Consider the following 17,052-nt stretch of genomic DNA (forward strand, 5'->3'; position numbering starts at 1 on the left):
CAACACCCCCCCCTTCCCGGGGGTAGAGGTCACGCTCGTCGCCCGCCCTCCCTGCCGGCTGCAGCCAATCAGCGCTAGGAGCCGCGGCGCTCCGAGCCAATCAGCGGCGGGCTCGCCCGAGCCAATCAAGCGGGCCCTCGGCCGCTCGCGGCCCGCCTCCCGTTCGGGCGGCCAATCAGGGCTCTCCCCTCGGCGCTGCCTCCCCCGCCCACCCCGCTCCCCTCCTCCGCCGCCGCGCGGAAGGGCCCGGCGAGTCCCGCCTGCTTCCCGGCAGCCGGGCCAATCAGCGCCAGCCGCCCCGCCCTCGGCGGCTCCTCAGCCAATGAGCGGCGGCGCCGCCGACAACACGCCCGCCCCTCCCTTCCCCCCCCCACCCCTTCCTCCCTTCCACCGCCTCGCGGGCTCCGGCCAATGGGGCGGCGGCGGCGCGGCCCAATGGGCGGGCGGCGGGGGCGGGGCGCGGCGCGCGCCTGCGCGGCGGCGGCGGCGGCGGGGGGGCAGTGCGGGGTGGGAGGGGGGGGAAGGTTCTGGAGGCCGCCGCCATCTTAGCGCCGCGTCCGGCCGCCGCCGCTGCCGCCGCCGCCGCCGCCGCCAGCCGAGTGGGGCCGGGTGAGCGCCGGGCCGCGAAGGGGACGTCACGGGGCCCGGTGATGACGTCAGCGCCGGCGGAGGAGGAGGGGGAGGGAGGGACCGGGTGTTTTTTTTTTTTTGGGGGGGGGGGGAGAAGCAGCGCCGCCAGCTGAAGCGGGGAAGGTGCCGGGGGTGGGGGGGGGGAGGGAGGCTAAGTGCGCCTGCGCGGGGCTGCGCTCCCCTCCCCCTCCCCCGCGCGCCGCCTGGGGGCGGGGCCGCGAAGGGGGCGGGGCCGGGCCGCAACCGGGTCGGGGTGCGCGCGCGCGCCTTTGGGGGGGGGGGTCTTCGAGCGGGGTGGGGGGGGGGGTGAGTGGGCGGGGCTTAGGCCGCCGGGGGGCGGGGCTTCGGGGCTTGGGGTGGGGGGCGGGGCTTGGGGGTGCTCCCTAAGGTGGGGAAGGGGGCTCGGGGGGGGGGTGATAGAGAAGGGGTGGGGCTATGGAGAGTGGGGGGGGGCTATAGAGGAGGGGGCGTGGCTATAGGGGAGGGGCGTGGCTATAGGGGAGGGGGCGGGGCTTGGGGGCGCTTGTTGGGGGGAGGTGGTTGTTTCTGGAGCAGGTGGAGGCCAAGCAGGGGGAAAGGAGGTTTTTTGGGGGGGGGGGGGGCTGTCCGTTTTGGGGCGAATCGTGGCGTTTTTGGCTCTGCCAGTGACCGTCCTTTACCGACCAGGAAGCGCCCGGGCCAGCCGTCGAGGGGGGGCGCCCCCCCAGCCCAACCCGCCCCGAAATGGAGCCGGGCGGCTCGAACCCGCTGCAGGACCCGGTGAGCTGGGGAGGGGGTGAGGAGGAGGAGGAGGAGGAGGAGGGGGTCAGGGGGTTTTGGGACGGGGTGGGGGGCGACAACGGGGGCCGTGATGTCCCCCCACCACCCACCCACACTTTCCACCCCCCCCCCCCCCCGCCAGGCCCAGGCGGACGCCATGACGTCGGACGACTTCGATATCGTCATCGAGGCCATGCTGGAGGCGCCCTACAAGAAGGAGGAGGTGAAGGGGGGGGGGTTGGGGTCCTTTGGGGGCCCCTTTGGGGCGCTTGGGGTCCCTCAGAGGGGGCTCGGCTTGTTTTTAGGCCTTGGGGGGCCGCCCGTAGGGGTTTGGGGCCACTTCAAGGCTTTTTGGGGACAGCTCAGGAGAATTGGGGTCTCCTAGACAGTGCTGGGGTCACTTTTGAGCATTTGGGCTCGTTTTTAAGGATTTGAGGCCACTGGATGAGTTTTGGGGGGTTATTTCGGCAGGTTTGGAGTCCCTGGGAGGGAGCCTGAGTAATTTTTAGGGAGCTGGAGGACCTTAAGGATTTTGGGGGTAATTTCAGCAGGATTGGAGCTTTTTAGAGGGCACTTGGGTCATTTTTAGGCTTTTGGGGGCCAGCCCATTAGGCATTTGGGGCCACTTGGGGAGTTTGGGGGTCGTTTCGGGAGAATTGGGGTCCCTTAGAAAGCGCTTGGGTCATTTCTAGGTATTTGGAGGCCGCTCGTAGGGGTTTGGGGCCGCTTCAGGGGTTTTTTGGGGTCGTTTCGGGAGGATTGGGGTCCCTTAGAAAGCGCTTGGGCCGTTCGTAGGGATTTGGGGCCGCTTTAAGGGTTTTGGGGGTCATTTCAGGAGAATTGGGGTTTCTTAGCAGGAGCTTGGCTCGTTTTTAGGCATTTAGGGGATATTCTTAGGGGTTTGGGGCCACTGGGAGGGTTTTTGGGGTCATTCCAGAAGGATTGGGGTCCTTTAGAGGAGCCTTGGGTCGTTCTTAGGCACTTGGGGGCCGTTCTTAGGGGCTTGGGGCCACTGGGAGGGTTTTTGGGGTCATTCCAGAAGGATTGGGGTCCTTTAGAGGAGCCTTGGGTCGTTCTTAGGCATTTGGGGGCCGTTCTTAGGGGTTTGGGGCCACTGGGAGGGTTTTTGGGGTCATTTCAGGAGAACTGGGCTCCCTTAGGAAGAGGTTGAGATACATGTAGGAGTTTTGGGGCCGTTCTTATGAACTTGGGGCCACTTGGAGGGATTTTGGGCCAACTTGATGAGTTTGGGGCCCCTTAAAGCCCGCTCGGGGGCACCCTTACGGATTTGGGCTGGATTTGAGGAGTTTTGGGGTCACCTGAAGCGCTGGAAAGGGCCTTGGCCGACACTTTGGGGGACTTGGGGTAGTTTGAAGGCGGTTTGGGGGTCACTCGTAGGGCTTTGGGGTCACTTGGGGGGGGAGGGCACCCTTAGGGTTTTGGGCTCAATGTGGGCGAGATTGGGGTCCTTATGGGTCTGGGGTCACCCGTGGGGAGGGGGGAGGGGACAATTTCGGGTTACCCTTGACGCTGTCACCCTTAAGAGACCAGTTTGGGGTCACCCGAAGGCGTTTCGGGGGTTTTCCCAAGAGCTGGCGCTCACCTGAAGACGTTTTGGGGCCGGTTTTAGGGTTTTGGGGTTGCCGGGGGGGGGGGGCGCTGTCTGAAGTCGCGTTCGGGGTCTCCAGGATCCCCCCCGGGGGGGTTTCGAGCGTTAAAACGGGGATTTTGGGGCCCCTCCGCGCGGCTCTGACGTCTCCGCTCCCCCCCCAGGCGCAGCCCGGCCCCTCCAAGGTGCCGACCGAGGCCCCCGCGGCGCAGGTGAGGTCGAGGGGGGTAATTTTGGGGTGCCGGGGGGCAATTTTGGGGTGCCGGGGGGGTCTCATCGCCGTCCCCCCCCTTCCCGCAGCAGCCGGCGGAGGAGCAGAACAAGGAGGCCAAGAAGGAGAGCGGGAGCAGCAGCGGGAGCAGGTCAGCTCCGGGGGCGATGCACGGCATTTTGGGGATGGTTTGGGGGATTTGGAGCGCTTCACGTGATTTTGGGGGGCGGGGGGGGAATTCATACGATTTGGGGACGGTTCACGGGATTTTGGGGGGGATTCGCCTGATTTGGGGATGATTCACGGGACTTGGAAGGGGATTCCCATGATTTGGGGGGGTGATTCATGGGGTTTTGGGGGGGATTTGCCCGATTTGGGGACGATTCACGGGATTTTGGGGGGATTCATACGGTTTGGGGACAAGTCACAGGATTTTGGGAGGGATTTGCCCGATTTGGGGGCGATTCCCAGGAGTTTGGGGGGATTCCCATCATTGGGGGGTGATTCGTGAGATTTTGGGGGGGGAATTTGCCTGATTTGGGGATGATTCATAGGATTTGGGGGTGATTCATGGGGTTTTGGGGGACGAGTCACGCAGTTTGGGGGGGATTTGTAGGATTTTGGGGACGATTCCCGGGATTTAGGAAATTACAGGAGTTTGGGAGGGATTGATGTGATTTGGGGGTAATTCATGAGATTTAGAGGACGATTCGTAGGATTTGGGGGCAGCTCACACGACATGGGGGTGATTCACGGGATTTGGGGGAGGGGATTCATACCGTTTGGGCCCGATTCACGGGATTTTGGGAGGGATTCGCCCGATTTGGGGACGATTCATAGGATTTGGGGGATGATTCACAGGATTAAGGAAACTGCAGGATTTTGAGAGGCAGCGATGTGATTCGGGGGGGGGACAATTCATGAGATTTAGGGGGCGATTCACGGGATTTGGGGGGCGGCGCGCGCGATTTGGGGGAGATTCACGCGATTTGGGGGGCGGGTCGTGGGATTTGGGGGCAGTTCACACGATTTGGGGGGCGATTGGGGCAACGGAGGAGGCGACGGGGGAACAACGAGGGTTTTCTGGGCAAAATTTGGGGGTGGGGGCAGGATTTCCGTAAAAACAACAGCACAGGTTGAAAACTTAGTAAGAAGACTCAGGAAGCAATAAGGTTTTTAAAAAGAATTAAAGGTTTTGGGGGAACTGAAGGTTTTTGGGAGCAAAGCGGGACGCGGAGAGAGGTTTGGGGAAAACAACGAAGGGAATTTGGGGGGGATATCGGGGAAATGGGGCAGCGGGGCTCGTGGGGCTATTTGGGATGTTGCCAAAGGAGGAATTGGGAGGATTTGGGGGGGGTTTAAGGCTATTTAAGGGGGGGCCCGTGGGGTTTAGGGGGCGCTCGAAGCGGGTGGCGTAAGGGGAGATTTTGGGGCGAATCGGGAGGTCGCTGAGCCCCGTTTCCGGCGGCAGCAGCAGGAAGAAGAGGAGCCGGAGCCGGAGCCGGAGCCGTGACCACAGACACAGGTAGGGTGACGCCGCCGAGGGTGGGGGGGGTCTCGCGGTGACGCCCCCGAGGCGGGGGGGGGGGTCTCACGGTGACGCCGTTTCCAGCCGGAGCCGGGACCGGGACAGGGACCGGCGTCGCCGGAGCCGCAGCCGGGACCGCCGGAGCCGCCACCGCAGCCGGAGCCGGGAGCGCCGGCGGGGCAGCCGTTCCCGCAGCCGGGAGCGCCGGCGGGAGGAGAGAGCCCGGTACCGTGTCCTTCCCGTGTCCTTCCCGTGTCCTTCCCGTGTCCTTCCCGTGTCCTTCCCGTGTCCGCGCCCGCTTTCTCCCTTTTTCCCTCCTCTTCGTCCGCCGCACCGCTGTTTTTTCGGCGCCGCTTCGGCCCCCGCGCCGCCTCCCCTCCCCTCGGCGCCCGTGGGCGCCGCGGTGGCTTTTTGTCCCCGCCTGTCCCCTCGCGCCCGCCCTCACCCGCTCCTCCGTCGTTTGACCCCCCGCCCTCCTCCAGGCGCCGCTTCGGCCACAGCAAGAGCCCGCTCTACCGGGAGAAGAGCCCCGTGCGGTGAGTGGGGACGCCGGGGCGGGAAGGGGGTGACGCCCGCGTCCCTCCCCGGTCCGGGGACGGCGAGGTGGGGTGGTGACGCGTGCCCCCCCCCACCCCGCGTCGCCGCCGCAGGGAGCCGCTGGGCAGCCTCAGCCCCGAGGAGCGCGACGCCCGCACCGTCTTCTGCATGCAGCTGGCCGCCCGCATCCGTCCCCGCGACCTCGAGGACTTCTTCTCCGCCGTGGGCAAGGTGAGGGCTCACCGACTTGAGCCGGGGCCACCTCGTGGTCTTGGGACCCCTGTCCCGTTTTTTGGGACCGGCGGCCACCTCGCGTCGCCCTCGCGGCCGCCTGTCGCCTCCGTGGGACGTCTGGTCACCTCCACGTGGCCACCAAGCGCTTGGTGTCCCTTCTCAGGGTCTTCTTACTGGCCGCTTGGCATCTCCAAGTGCTTCGTGTCCCTCTCGGGGCGTTTTGGGGACGCCCAGGCAGCTCGTGGCCCCGTCCTGGTCCCCCTAGTCCACTCGTCAGGGCCACCGTCACCTCCTTGGGGCCCCCATCTTGCTTCTGGGGCCAGCGGCCACCGCCTTGTCACCTCCGTGGAGCATCTGGTCACCTCCACGTGGCCACCAAGCGCTTGGTGTCCCTTCTCAGGGTCTTCTTACTGGCCGCTTGGCATCTCCAAGTGCTTGGTGTCCCTCTCGGGGCGTTTTGGGGACGCCCAGGCAGCTCGTGGCCCCGTCCTGGTCCCCCTAGTCCACTCGTCAGGGCCACCGTCACCTCCTTGGGGCCCCCATCTTGCTTCTGGGGCCAGCGGCCACCACCTTGTCACCTCCGTGGAGCATCTGGTCACCTCCACGTGGCCACCAAGCGCTTGGTGTCCCTTCTCAGGGTCTTCTTGCTCGCCGCTTGGCATCTCCAAGTGCTTCGTGTCCCTCTCGGGGCGTTTTGGGGACGCCCAGGCAGCTCGTGGCCCCGTCCTGGTCCCCCTAGTCCACTCGTCAGGGCCACCGTCACCTCCTTGGGGCCCCCATCTTGCTTCTGGGGCCAGCGGCCACCGCCTTGTCACCTCCGTGGAGCATCTGGTCACCTCCACGTGGCCACCAAGCGCTTGGTGTCCCTTCTCAGGGTCTTCTTGCTCACCGCTTGGCATCTCCAAGTGCTTTGTGTCCCTCTCGGGGCGTTTTGGGGACGCCCAGGCAGCTCGTGGCCCCGTCCTGGTCCCCCTAGTCCACTCGTCAGGGCCACCGTCACCTCCTTGGGACCCCCATCTTGCTTCTGGGGCCAGCGGCCACCACCTTGTCACCTCCGTGGAGCATCTGGTCACCTCCACGTGGCCACCAAGCGCTTGGTGTCCCTTCTCAGGGTCTTCTTGCTCGCCGCTTGGCATCTCCAAGTGCTTCGTGTCCCTCTCGGGGCGTTTTGGGGACGCCCAGGCAGCTCGTGGCCCCGTCCTGGTCCCCCTAGTCCGCTTGTCAGGGCCACCGTCACCTCTTAGGAGCCACTGTCCTCTCCTGGCCACTTTGCATCCCCTCCAGTGTCTCCTGTCCCTTCCCTGAGACGTTTGGCCACCTCCACGTGGCCACCAACCGCCTCACGTCCTTCTGGATGCTTTTTTTGGGGACTTTTGTCACCCTCGCGGTCCCTCCCGCCGCGCGGCATCCCCGGCTCGGGCCGCGGGCTCGTGTTTTGGGGGGTGGGGGGAACGACGAGGGTCCCCGTGTCCCCGGCGCAGGTGCGGGACGTGCGGATCATCTCGGACCGCAACTCGCGGCGCTCCAAGGGCATCGCCTACGTGGAGTTCTGCGAGATCCAGTCGGTGCCCCTGGCCATCGGCCTCACGGGCCAGCGCCTCCTCGGCGTGCCCATCATCGTCCAGGCCTCCCAGGTGGGCCGCCATGGGGCTGGGGGGAAGCCGCCGTGGGGCTGGGGCGCCCCGGGGCGATAGGGGGGAGGCGGTCGCGATGGGGCAGCATCTCCTCGGGGTGCCCGTCGTCGTCCCGGTCTCCCAGGTGGGCTGCCGTGGGGCTGGGGGGACTCTTATGGGGTTTGGGGGGGCTCCATGGGTCCCAGCAGGGTGCTGTGGGTCTGGGGGGACCCTATGGGGTTTGGGAGCCCCCCATGGGGCTCAGTTGGGTGCTGTGGGGCTGGGGGAACCCTATGGGGTTTGGGAGCCCCCCATGGGGCTCAGTTGGGTGCTGTGGGGCTGGGGGGACTCTATGGGGTTTGGGAGCCCCCCATGGGGCTCAGTTGGGTGCTGTGGGGCTGGGGGGACCCTATGGGGTTTGGTGGGCCCCCATGGGGCTCAATGGGGTGCTGTGGGGCTGGGGGGACCCTATGGGGTTTGGGGGTGTTCCATGGGGCTCAATGGGATGCTGTGGGGCTGGGGGGACTCTTATGGGGTTTGGGGGGCCCCCCATGGGGCTCAGTGGGGTGCCATGGGGGGACCCTATGGGGTTTGGTGGGCCCCCATGGGGCTCAATGGGGTGCTGTGGGGTTGGGGGGACTCTATGGGGTTTCGGGGTGTTCCATGGGGCTCAGTGGGGTGCTGTGGGGCTGGGGGGACCCTATAGGGTTTGGGGGGCCCCCCCATGGGGCTCAGCGGGGTGCCGTGGGGCTGAGGAACTCCCGCGGCGTCGAGAGAGTCCTATGGGTTTGGAGAGCGCCGTGGGGCTGGGGAGTCCACCACAAGCCCGGGGCGGCCGTGGGGCAGCCGTGGGGCCGGGGACCCCACTCTGACCACCTGCCCCCCACCCCCAGGCGGAGAAGAACCGGCTGGCGGCCATGGCCAACAACCTGCAGAAGGGCAGCGGCGGCCCCATGCGCCTCTACGTGGGCTCCCTCCACTGCAACATCACCAAGGAGATGCTGCGCGGCATCTTCGAGCCCTTCGGCAAGGTGCCCCGGTGGGGCCGGGGGGACGCGCTCGGGGGGCACGGGGACGTGGTTGGGGGGGGGGAACGTAAGGAGATGGCGGCATCGCGGAGGACGTGTTCGGGGGGGAAGTAGGGACGGAGCAGGGTTGCGGGGAGGCGGTTTGGGGGGGGAGCGAGGCCACGGTTGGGTCGCGGGGACGCGGTTGGGGGGAGACGACGGGGACGGGGTCGCGCAGGAGGACGTGGTTGTGGGACACGGGGACGTGGTTAGATTGTGGAGATGCAGTTTGGGAGATGCAAAGATTAGGATGGGTTGAAAGGACCCGGTTTGGGGGTGTAGGGACACGTTTGGGGCACGGGGGACACGTTTGGGGGGAACGGAGAGTGTAGAAACATGGTTGTGTCACAGAGATGAGGTCTCGGAGATGCAGTTGGGTCACAGAGACACGGTTTAGGAGAGACAGGAACAAGATTGGGCGGTGGGGAGATGGTTGAAGGATCTAAGGCTGTGTTTGGGTGGTGGGGACGTGGTTTGGGGGCCGCAGGCACAAGATTGGTCAATGGGGAGATGGTTGAAGGATCTAAGGCCGCGTTTGGGTGGTGGGGACGTGGTTTGGGGGCTGCAGGCACAAGATTGGTCAATGGGGAGATGGTTGAAGGATCTAAGGCCGCGTTTGGGTGGTGGGGACGTGGTTTGGGGGCCGCAGGCACACGATTGGGTGATGGGGAGATGGTTGAAGGATCTAAGGCTGCGTTTGGGTGGTGGGGACATAGTTTGGGGGCCGCAGGCACAAGATTGGGTGATGGGGAGGTGATTGAGGGTCCTAAGGCGGTGTTTGGGTGGTGGGGACACGGTTTGGGGGCCGTAGGGCCACGGTTGGCTCCCGGGGACGTAGTTTGGGGGCCACAGGGACAAGGTTGGGTGATGGGCAGATGGTTGAGGGACCTGGGGCCGCGTTTGGGTGGTGGGGACGCAGTTGAGGGACCTGGGGCTGCGTTTGGGTGGTGGGGACGCAGTTTGGGGGCCACAGGCACAAGATTGGTCAATGGGGAGATGGTTGAAGGATCTAAGGCCGCGTTTGGGTGGTGGGGACGCGGTTTGGGGGCCACAGGCACACGATTGGGCGATGGGGAGATGGTTGAAGGATCTAAGGCCGCATTTGGGTGGTGGGGACGCAGCTGAGGGACCTAAGTCTGCGTTTGGGTGGTGGGGACATGGTTTGGGAGCCGCAGGCACAAGATTGGGCAATGGGGAGATGTTTCAAGAACTTAAGGCCGCGTTTGAGTGGTGGGGACGCGGTTTGGGGGCCACAGGCACAAGATTGGGTGATGGGGAGGTGGTTGAGGGACCTAGGGCCACGTTTGGGTGGTGGGGACGTGGTTTGGGGGCCGCAGGCACAAGATTGGGCGGTGGGGAGATGGTTGAAGGATCTAAGTCTGCGTTTGGGTGGTGGGGACGTGGTTTGGGGGCCGCAGGCACAAGATTGGGTGATGGGGAGGTGATTGAGGGTCCTAAGGCCGTGCTTGGGTGGTGGGGACGCGATTTGGGGGCTATAGGGCCACTGTTGGTTCCCGGGGACGTAGTTTGGGGGCCACAGGGACAAGGTTGGGTGATGGGCAGATGGTTGAAGGACCTGGGGCCGCGTTTGGGTGGTGGGGACGCAGTTGAGGGACCTGGGGCCGCGTTTGGGTGGTGGGGACGCAGTTGAGGGACCTGGGGCTGCGTTTGGGTGGTGGGGACGCAGTTGAGGGACCTGGGGCCGCGTTTGGGTGGTGGGGACGTAGTTTGGGGGCTGCAGGCACACGATTGGGCGATGGGGAGATGGTTGAAGGATCTAAAGCCGCGTTTGGGTGGTGGGGACGCGGTTGAGGGACCTAAGGCTGCGTTTGGGTGGTGGGGACGTGGTTTGGAGGCCACAGGGACAAGGTTGGGCGGTGGGGAGATGGTTGAAGGACTTAAGGCCACGTTTGGGTGGTGGGGACGTGGTTTGGGGGCCGCAGGCACAAGATTGGGTGATGGGGAGGTGATTGAGGGTCCTAAGGCCGTGCTTGGGTGGTGGGGACGCGATTTGGGGGCCATAGGGCCACGGTTGGCTCCCGGGGACGTAGTTTGGGGGCCACAGGGACAAGGTTGGGTGATGGGCAGATGGTTGAGGGACCTGGGGCCGCGTTTGGGTGGTGGGGACGCAGTTGAGGGACCTGGGGCCGCGTTTGGGTGGTGGGGACGCAGTTGAGGGACCTGGGGCCGCGTTTGGGTGGTGGGGACGTAGTTTGGGGGCCACAGGCACACGATTGGGCGATGGGGAGATGGTTGAAGGATCTAAGGCTGCGTTTGGGTGGTGGGGACGCAGTTGAGGGACCTAAGGCTGTGTTTGGGTGGTGGGGACGTGGTTTGGAGGCCACAGGGACAAGGTTGGGCGGTGGGGAGATGTTTGAAGGACTTAAGGCCGTGTTTGGGTGGTGTGGACGCGGTTTGGGGGCCACAGGGACAAGGTTGGGCAATGGGGAGATGGTTGAAGGACTTAAGGCCGCGTTTGGGTGGTGGGGACGCAGTTGAGGGACCTAAGGCTGCGTTTGAGTGGTGGGGACATGGTTTGGGAGCCGCAGGCACAAGATTGGGCAATGGGGAGATGTTTGAAGAACTTAAGGCCGCGTTTGAGTGGTGGGGACGCGGTTTGGGGGCCACAGGCACAAGATTGGGTGATGGGGAGGTGGTTGAGGGACCTAGGGCCACGTTTGGGTGGTGGGGACGTGGTTTGGGGGCCGCAGGCACAAGATTGGGCAATGGGGAGATGGTTGAGGGATCTAAGGTCGCGTTTGGGTGGTGTGGACGTGGTCTGAGGAGGCCGTAGGGCCACGGTTGGCTCCTGGGGACGCAACTGAGCACCCCGAAACCCTACGGGGACCTCCCACCTTCCCGGTGGCCACCTCCGGGTGGCCGCAGGAAGCCGGGCCGCGCCGCCGACCCCTCTCCCGTCTCCCGCCGCCAGATCGACAGCATCGTGCTGATGCGAGACCCCGACACGGGCCAGTCCAAGGGCTACGGCTTCATCACGGTGAGCGGCCTCCCCGTCCCCTCGCTGCGTCCCCCTCCTTGACGTCCCCCCCCCACCACCCCGACCCACCACCGTCGCCCGCAGTTCGCCGAGGCCGAGTGCGCCCGCCGGGCCCTGGAGCAGCTCAACGGCTTCGAGCTGGCCGGCCGCCCCATGCGCGTGGGGCAGGTGACGGAGCGCCTCGACGGCACCACCGACATCACCTTCCCCGAGGGCAACGAGGAAGCCGAGCTGGCCGGGGCCACCGGGCGTCTCCAGCTCATGGCCAAGTTGGCCGAAGGTTGGGGAGGGGGCCCTGTGGGGCAGCCGTGGGGCTGGGCTGGGTGGGAGAAGGGTTTTGTGGGACCTGGGGGTCTCTAGGAGGCTGAATGGGGTGCGCTGGGGGTTATCTGTGGGGCTGGGGGGGGTCTCCTAGGAGGTATCTGTGGGTCTGGATGGGGCCCTGTGGGCCTGGGGTGGGTGGGAGAAGGGTTTTGTGGGACCTGGGGGTCTCTAGGAGGCTGAATGGGGTGCGCTAGGGGTTATCTGTGGGGCTGGGGGGTCTTCTAGGAGGTATCTGTGGGTCTGGATGGGGCCCTGTGGGGCTGGGGTGGGTGGGAGAAGGGTTTTGTGGGACCTGGGGGTCTCTAGGAGGCTGAATGGGGTGCGCTAGGGGTTATCTGTGGGGCTGGGGGGGGTCTCCTAGGAGGTATCTGTGGGTCTGGATGGGGCCCTGGGGGGCTGTGAGGGGGTGGCCCAAAGGTTATCTATGGGGCTGGGGGTCTCCTAGGTGGTATTTTTGGGGCTGGGAGGGGGGTTGGGGGTACTATGGGGCTGGGAGGGCTCCTGGCGGTATCTGTGGGGCTGGGATGGGCCCTATGGGGCAGCTGTGGGGCTGGGAGGGCTCTGAGGGGGTGACACAGGGGGTGTTTATGGGTTTGGGGGTCTCCTAGGGGCTGTCTGTGGGGCTGAGAAGGCTCCTAGGTGGTATCTTTGGGGTGCATGGGGCCCTATGGGGCAGCCGTGGGGCTGGGGTGGCTGTGAGGGAGTGGCCCGGGGAGGGGGGGCAGCGGTCTATGGGGCCGGCGGTCTTCTAGGGGGTACCTATGGGGCTGGGAGGGCTCCTAGGGGGTATTTATGGGGCCAGGAGGGGGGTTAGGGGGTACCTATGGGGCTGAGAGGGCTCCTAGGGGGGTATTTATGGGGCTGGGAGGGAGGTTATGGGGTATCTGTGGGGCTGGGGTGGGCCTTATGGGGCAGCTGTGGGCCTAGGGGGGGCTCTAAGGGGGTGACCGAGTGGGTGTTTATGGGTTTGGGGGTCTCCTAGGGGTATCTATGGGGCTGGGAGGGAGATTAGGGGCTATCTATGAAGCTGGGAGGGCTCCTAGGGGTTATCTGTGGGGCTGGCTATTTTTTAGGGGCTATCTATGGGGCTGGGAGGGGTGTTAGGGGCTATCTATGGGGCTAGGAGGGGGGTTAGGGGGTGTATGTGGGGCTGGGAAGGAGGTTAGGGGGTATCTCTAGGCCTGGGGTGGGCCTTATGGGGCAGCTATGGGGCCGGGGGGAAGCTCTGAGGGGGTATCTATGGGGCCGGAGCGCATGCAGGGCCCATCTATGGGGCTGGAGCAGATGGGGAGGGGGGGGGAAATCTCTGGGGCTAGAGGAGACGCGCGGGGCTGAGGCAGCCCTGCCCCACGGCGTGTGTGTGTGTGTCCCCCCCCCCCCCCAAACCCCGCTCTGCCCCCCAGGTTCGGGGCTGCAGCTGCCCGGCACGGCCCAGGCCGCCCTGCAGCTCAACGGCGCCCTGCCGCTGGGCGCCCTCAACCCCGCCGCCCTCACCGGTAGGCTGCTGGGGGTCCCTGTGGGGCTGGGGGGGCTCCCTGTGGGGCTGGGGGGGTCCCTATGGGGCCGGCGAGGGGGTCTGGGGGGCCGATGATGCGCCCTATGGGGTTCGGTGCGGTCTGGAGGGGCTCCCTGTGGGGCTGGGGGGGTCCCTATGGGGCTGGGTGGGGTCTGGAGGGGCTCTCTGTGGGGCTGGGGGGGTCCCTATGGGGCCGGCGAGGGGGTCTGGGGGGCTGATGAGGTGCCCTATGGGGCTGGGTGAGGTCTGGAGGGGCTCCCTGTGGGGCTGGGGGGGTCCCTATGGGGCTGGGGGGGTCCCTATGGGGCTGGGTGGGGTGTGGAGGGGCTCTCTGTGGGGCTGGGGGGGTCCCTATGGGGCCGGCGAGGGGGTCTGGGGGGCTGATGAGGTGCCCTATGGGGCTGGGTGAGGTCTGGAGGGGCTCCCTGTGGGGCTGGGGGGGTCCCTATGGGGCTGGGTGGGGTGTGGAGGGGCTCTCTGTGGGGGTGGGGGGGGTCCCTATGGGGCCGGCGAGGGGGTCTGGGGGGCCGATGATGCACCCTATGGTGTTCGGTGCGGTCTGGAGGGGCTCCCTGTGGGGCTGGGGGGGTCCCTATGGGGCTGGGTGGGGTCTGGAGGGGCTCTCTGTGGGGCTGGGGGGGGTCCCTATGGGGCCGGCGAGGGGGTCTGGGGGGCCGATGATGCACCCTATGGTGTTCGGTGCGGTCTGGAGGGGCTCCCTGTGGGGCTGGGGGGGTCCCTATGGGGCTGGGTGGGGTCTGGAGGGGCTCCCTGTGGGGCTGGGGGGGTCCCTATGGGGCTGGGGGGGTCCCTGTGGGGCTGGGTGGGGTGTGGAGGGGCTCTCTGTGGGGCTGGGGGCGTCCCTATGGGGCCGGCGAGGGGGTCTGGGGGGCTGATGAGGTGCCCTATGGGGCTGGGTGAGGTCTGGGGGGCTCCCTGTGGGGCTGGGGGGCTCCCTGTGGGGCTGGGGGGGTCTCTGGGGCTGGTGAGGGGCCAATGGGGCTGGGTGGGGTGTGGAGGGGCTCTCTGTGGGGCTGGGGGGGTCCCTATGGGGCCGGTGAGGGGGTCTGGGGGGCCAATGATGCACCCTATGGGGTTCGGTGCAGTCTGGAGGGGCTCCCTGTGGGGCTGGGGGGGTCCCTATGGGGCTGGGTGGGGTCTGGAGGGGCTCTCTGTGGGGCTGGGGGGGTCCCTATGGGGCCGGCGAGGGGGTCTGGGGGGCTGATGAGGTGCCCTATGGGGCTGGGTGAGGTCTGGGGGGCTCCCTGTGGGGCTGGGGGGCTCCCTATGGGGCTGGGGGGGTCTGTGGGGCTGATGAGGTGCCCTATGGGGCTGGGTGGGGTCTGGAGGGGCTCTCTGTGGGGCTGGGGGGGTCCCTATGGGGCTGGGGGGGTCCCTATGGGGCCGGCGAGGGGGTCTGGGGGGCCGATGAGGTGCCCTATGGGGCTGGGTGGGGTCTGGGGGGGCTCCCTGTGGGGCTGGGGGGGGTCTATGGGGCTGGTGAGGGGCCGTATGGGGCTGGGTGGGGTCTGGAGGGGCTCTCTATGGGGCTGGGGGGGGTCCCTATGAGGTGGCTGTGGGGCAGAGGGTGTCTGTGGGGTTCGCTGTGGGGTGGAGGGGGTTGGTGGGGGTTTGCTGTGGGGCGGAGGGGGCTGTGGGGGGTTCGCTGTGGGGTGGAGGGGGTTGGTGGGGGCTCGCTGTGGGGCGGAGGGGGTCGGTGGTGGTGGCTGTGGGGCTGAGGGGGGCGGTGGGGGCTCGCTGTGGGGCGGAGGGGTCCGGTGGGGGTGGCTGTGGGGCAGGAGGGGGTCCGTGGGGGGCTCGCTGTGGGGCGGAGGGGGCGGTGGGGGGCTCGCTGTGGGGCGGAGGGGTCCGGTGGGGGTGGCTGTGGGGCAGGAGGGGTCCGTGGGGGGCTCGCTGTGGGGCGGTGGGGGTTGCTGGAGGTGGCTGTGGGGCTGAGGGGGGCGGTGGGGGCTCGCTGTGGGGCAGGAGGGGGCGGTGGGGGGCTCGCTGTGGGGCAGGCCGCCCCACTGACGCCCCCCCCCCCCAGCCCTGAGCCCGGCGCTGAACCTGGCCTCGCAGACCCTGGCGTCCCAGTGCCTCCAGCTCTCGGGGCTCTTCACCCCCCAGACCATGTGAGGGGGCGGGGCTTCCTCGGGGGGCGGGGCTTCCTCGGGGGGCGGGGCTTCCTGGGGGGCGGGGCTTCCTCGGGGGGGCGGGGCGCGGCGGGACCCACAGCCCCGCTGGGCTGGGTGCTGCAGTCAGCGCGAGGGGCTGGGCCGGCTGGGTGGGGGGGCGGGGCTTGGGCTGGGGGGCGGGGCTTGGGCTGGGGGCGGGGCCTGGACTGGGGGGCGGGGCCTGGGGGAGCCCAAGGAGCAGGACGTCCTGCGCTCGGCTGCTGGGGGCGGGCGGGGCTTGGCTTGGGGGGCGGGGCTTGGCTTGGGGGGCGGGGTTTGGTTGAGGGGGCGGGGCTTAGACCTGGGGGCGTGGCCTAGCGCCTTGGGGGGGGGCGAGTCCTGCAGGCAGCCCCTGGGGCCAGGCTGGCTTGGCTGGAGGGGGTGGGGCTTATGAGGGGGCGGGGCTCTGGGGGCGGGGCTTGTGCGAGGGGGCGGGGCCTGCGGGCCCTCTCCCCCCCCAGCTGTGCAGACCTGGTGGGGGCGGGGCTTGGCTCTGGGGGCGGGGCTTGGCCCCAGGGAGGGTGGCTGGGAAAGGGAGGGGGCGGGGCTATGTGGCGGTGGGCGGGGCTATGTGGCGGGGGGCGGGGCTTGGCCATGGCGCTGACCCCCCCCTCCTCCCTCTCTCCCCCCTCCCCTTCCAGGTAACGCGGCCCCGCCCTCACCCCGAGGGGAGGAAGCTCCGCCCCCTCCTCCTCCTCCGGCCCCGCCCCTCCTCCGGCCCCGCCCCCCCTCTCGAGCCGCGCCGGCTCCGCCCCCTGGCGGGGCAGAGCCCCTCCCCCCCCCCACCACCACCACCCCGTTGGCGAGGGGGAGGGGCGGAGGGCGGGGCAGCCCCCACCCCGGCGTGGGGGAGGGGAGGGGGCGAGGGGGCGGGGCCACCGCTGGCCCCGCCCCCCGGCTCCCGGGTTTTTTTTTTTTTTTTTCTGGGTTTTCTCTTTATTTTACGTTTTTTTGGGTTTTTTTTTTTCTTTATCGGAATCGAATAATAATAAAAAAAAAAAAAGGCGAAAAACGCGTGAAACCGGCCCGGGGGGGGGGGGGGGGCGGTTCTGCGCCTTCCCCTTTAAGGGCCTCTTAAAGGGGAGGGGTCATCCTTAAAGGGGAGGGGTCATCCTTAAAGGGGAGGTGGGGCCGTCTTAAAGGGGAAGCGCTCTTAAAGGGGAGGAGGCAACTCCCCCCCCCCCCCGCCCGGGGGGACTTTAAGAAGTTCCTGTTTAGTGTCAGGAGGACAAATAACACCCTAGCAGCGGGATGTGGGCGGGGCAGGGGGGCAATATGGCTGCGGCCTTAAAGGGGTGGGCGCTCTTAAAGGGGAGGCTTTAAGGCGGTCCCGGCGGGCAAGCGGCGACTGCGCGGAGGACAAAAAAAATGCCGTTTCCCCCGAGCTGCCAACGCCTTTAAACCGCGCGTGCGAAAGTGCGGAGGACAGAAAAGCGGCCGGGGTGGGGTTGGGGTGGGGGGGACCCTTTAAAGGTGAAAGGGTGCGCGAGTGCGGCAGACAAAAAAACACCCTCCCCCTGGCGCCTTTAAAGGGCTCTTAAAGGGGAAGCGCCGCCTTAAAGGGGCAGCGTGGCCCTTAAAGGGGCAGGTTCTTAAAGGGGCAGGTTCTTAAAGGGGCAGGGTGGCTCTTAAAGGGGTGGTGCCACGTGGCTCTTAAAGGGGCAGAACCCTTAAAGGGGAGGTGCCAGCTGGTCTTAAAGGGGTGGGGGGCCCTTAAGGGGGGGGGAGGGGGATGGGGGGGTCCCGGGGGGGGCGCTGGGACGCCTGGGCCCCACGGTGGGGGGGGGGAGGCTCCCCAGTGCTCCCCAGTCCTTCCCAGTTTCCCCCCAGTTCCTCCCAGTTCTCCCAGTCC

At 67.2% G+C, this 17,052-nt stretch overlaps 1 protein-coding gene across 8 annotated transcripts; it reads left to right on the forward strand.

The window, feature by feature from the left end:
• Positions 1–488: 488 nt before the first annotated feature.
• RBM23 (RNA binding motif protein 23) lies at positions 489–16,181 on the forward strand. Of its 8 annotated transcripts, none has more exons than XM_068921851.1 (16): positions 489–609; positions 1,297–1,389; positions 1,532–1,612; positions 3,163–3,210; positions 3,299–3,360; positions 4,684–4,734; positions 4,822–4,962; positions 5,220–5,273; positions 5,388–5,505; positions 6,990–7,142; positions 8,015–8,152; positions 11,121–11,186; positions 11,271–11,466; positions 12,914–13,006; positions 15,074–15,158; positions 15,842–16,181. In XM_068921851.1, exons 2-16 carry the CDS (start codon positions 1,354–1,356, stop codon positions 15,843–15,845), a joined length of 1,326 nt encoding a protein of 441 aa, XP_068777952.1. In that variant the 5' UTR covers positions 489–609; positions 1,297–1,353; the 3' UTR covers positions 15,846–16,181. The 8 variants fall into 8 exon arrangements, with proteins under 8 accessions (XP_068777952.1, XP_068777950.1, XP_068777953.1 ...); XM_068921849.1 differs by having other exon boundaries at positions 512–609; positions 4,681–4,734; XM_068921852.1 differs by having other exon boundaries at positions 512–609; positions 3,302–3,360; positions 4,681–4,734.
• The last annotated feature ends 871 nt before the right edge of the window (positions 16,182–17,052 follow it).

The sequence above is a fragment of the Struthio camelus genome, chromosome 29 (assembly GCF_040807025.1).
Source record: "Struthio camelus isolate bStrCam1 chromosome 29, bStrCam1.hap1, whole genome shotgun sequence".
In the NCBI taxonomy this organism is placed as follows: Eukaryota; Metazoa; Chordata; class Aves; order Struthioniformes; family Struthionidae; genus Struthio; species Struthio camelus.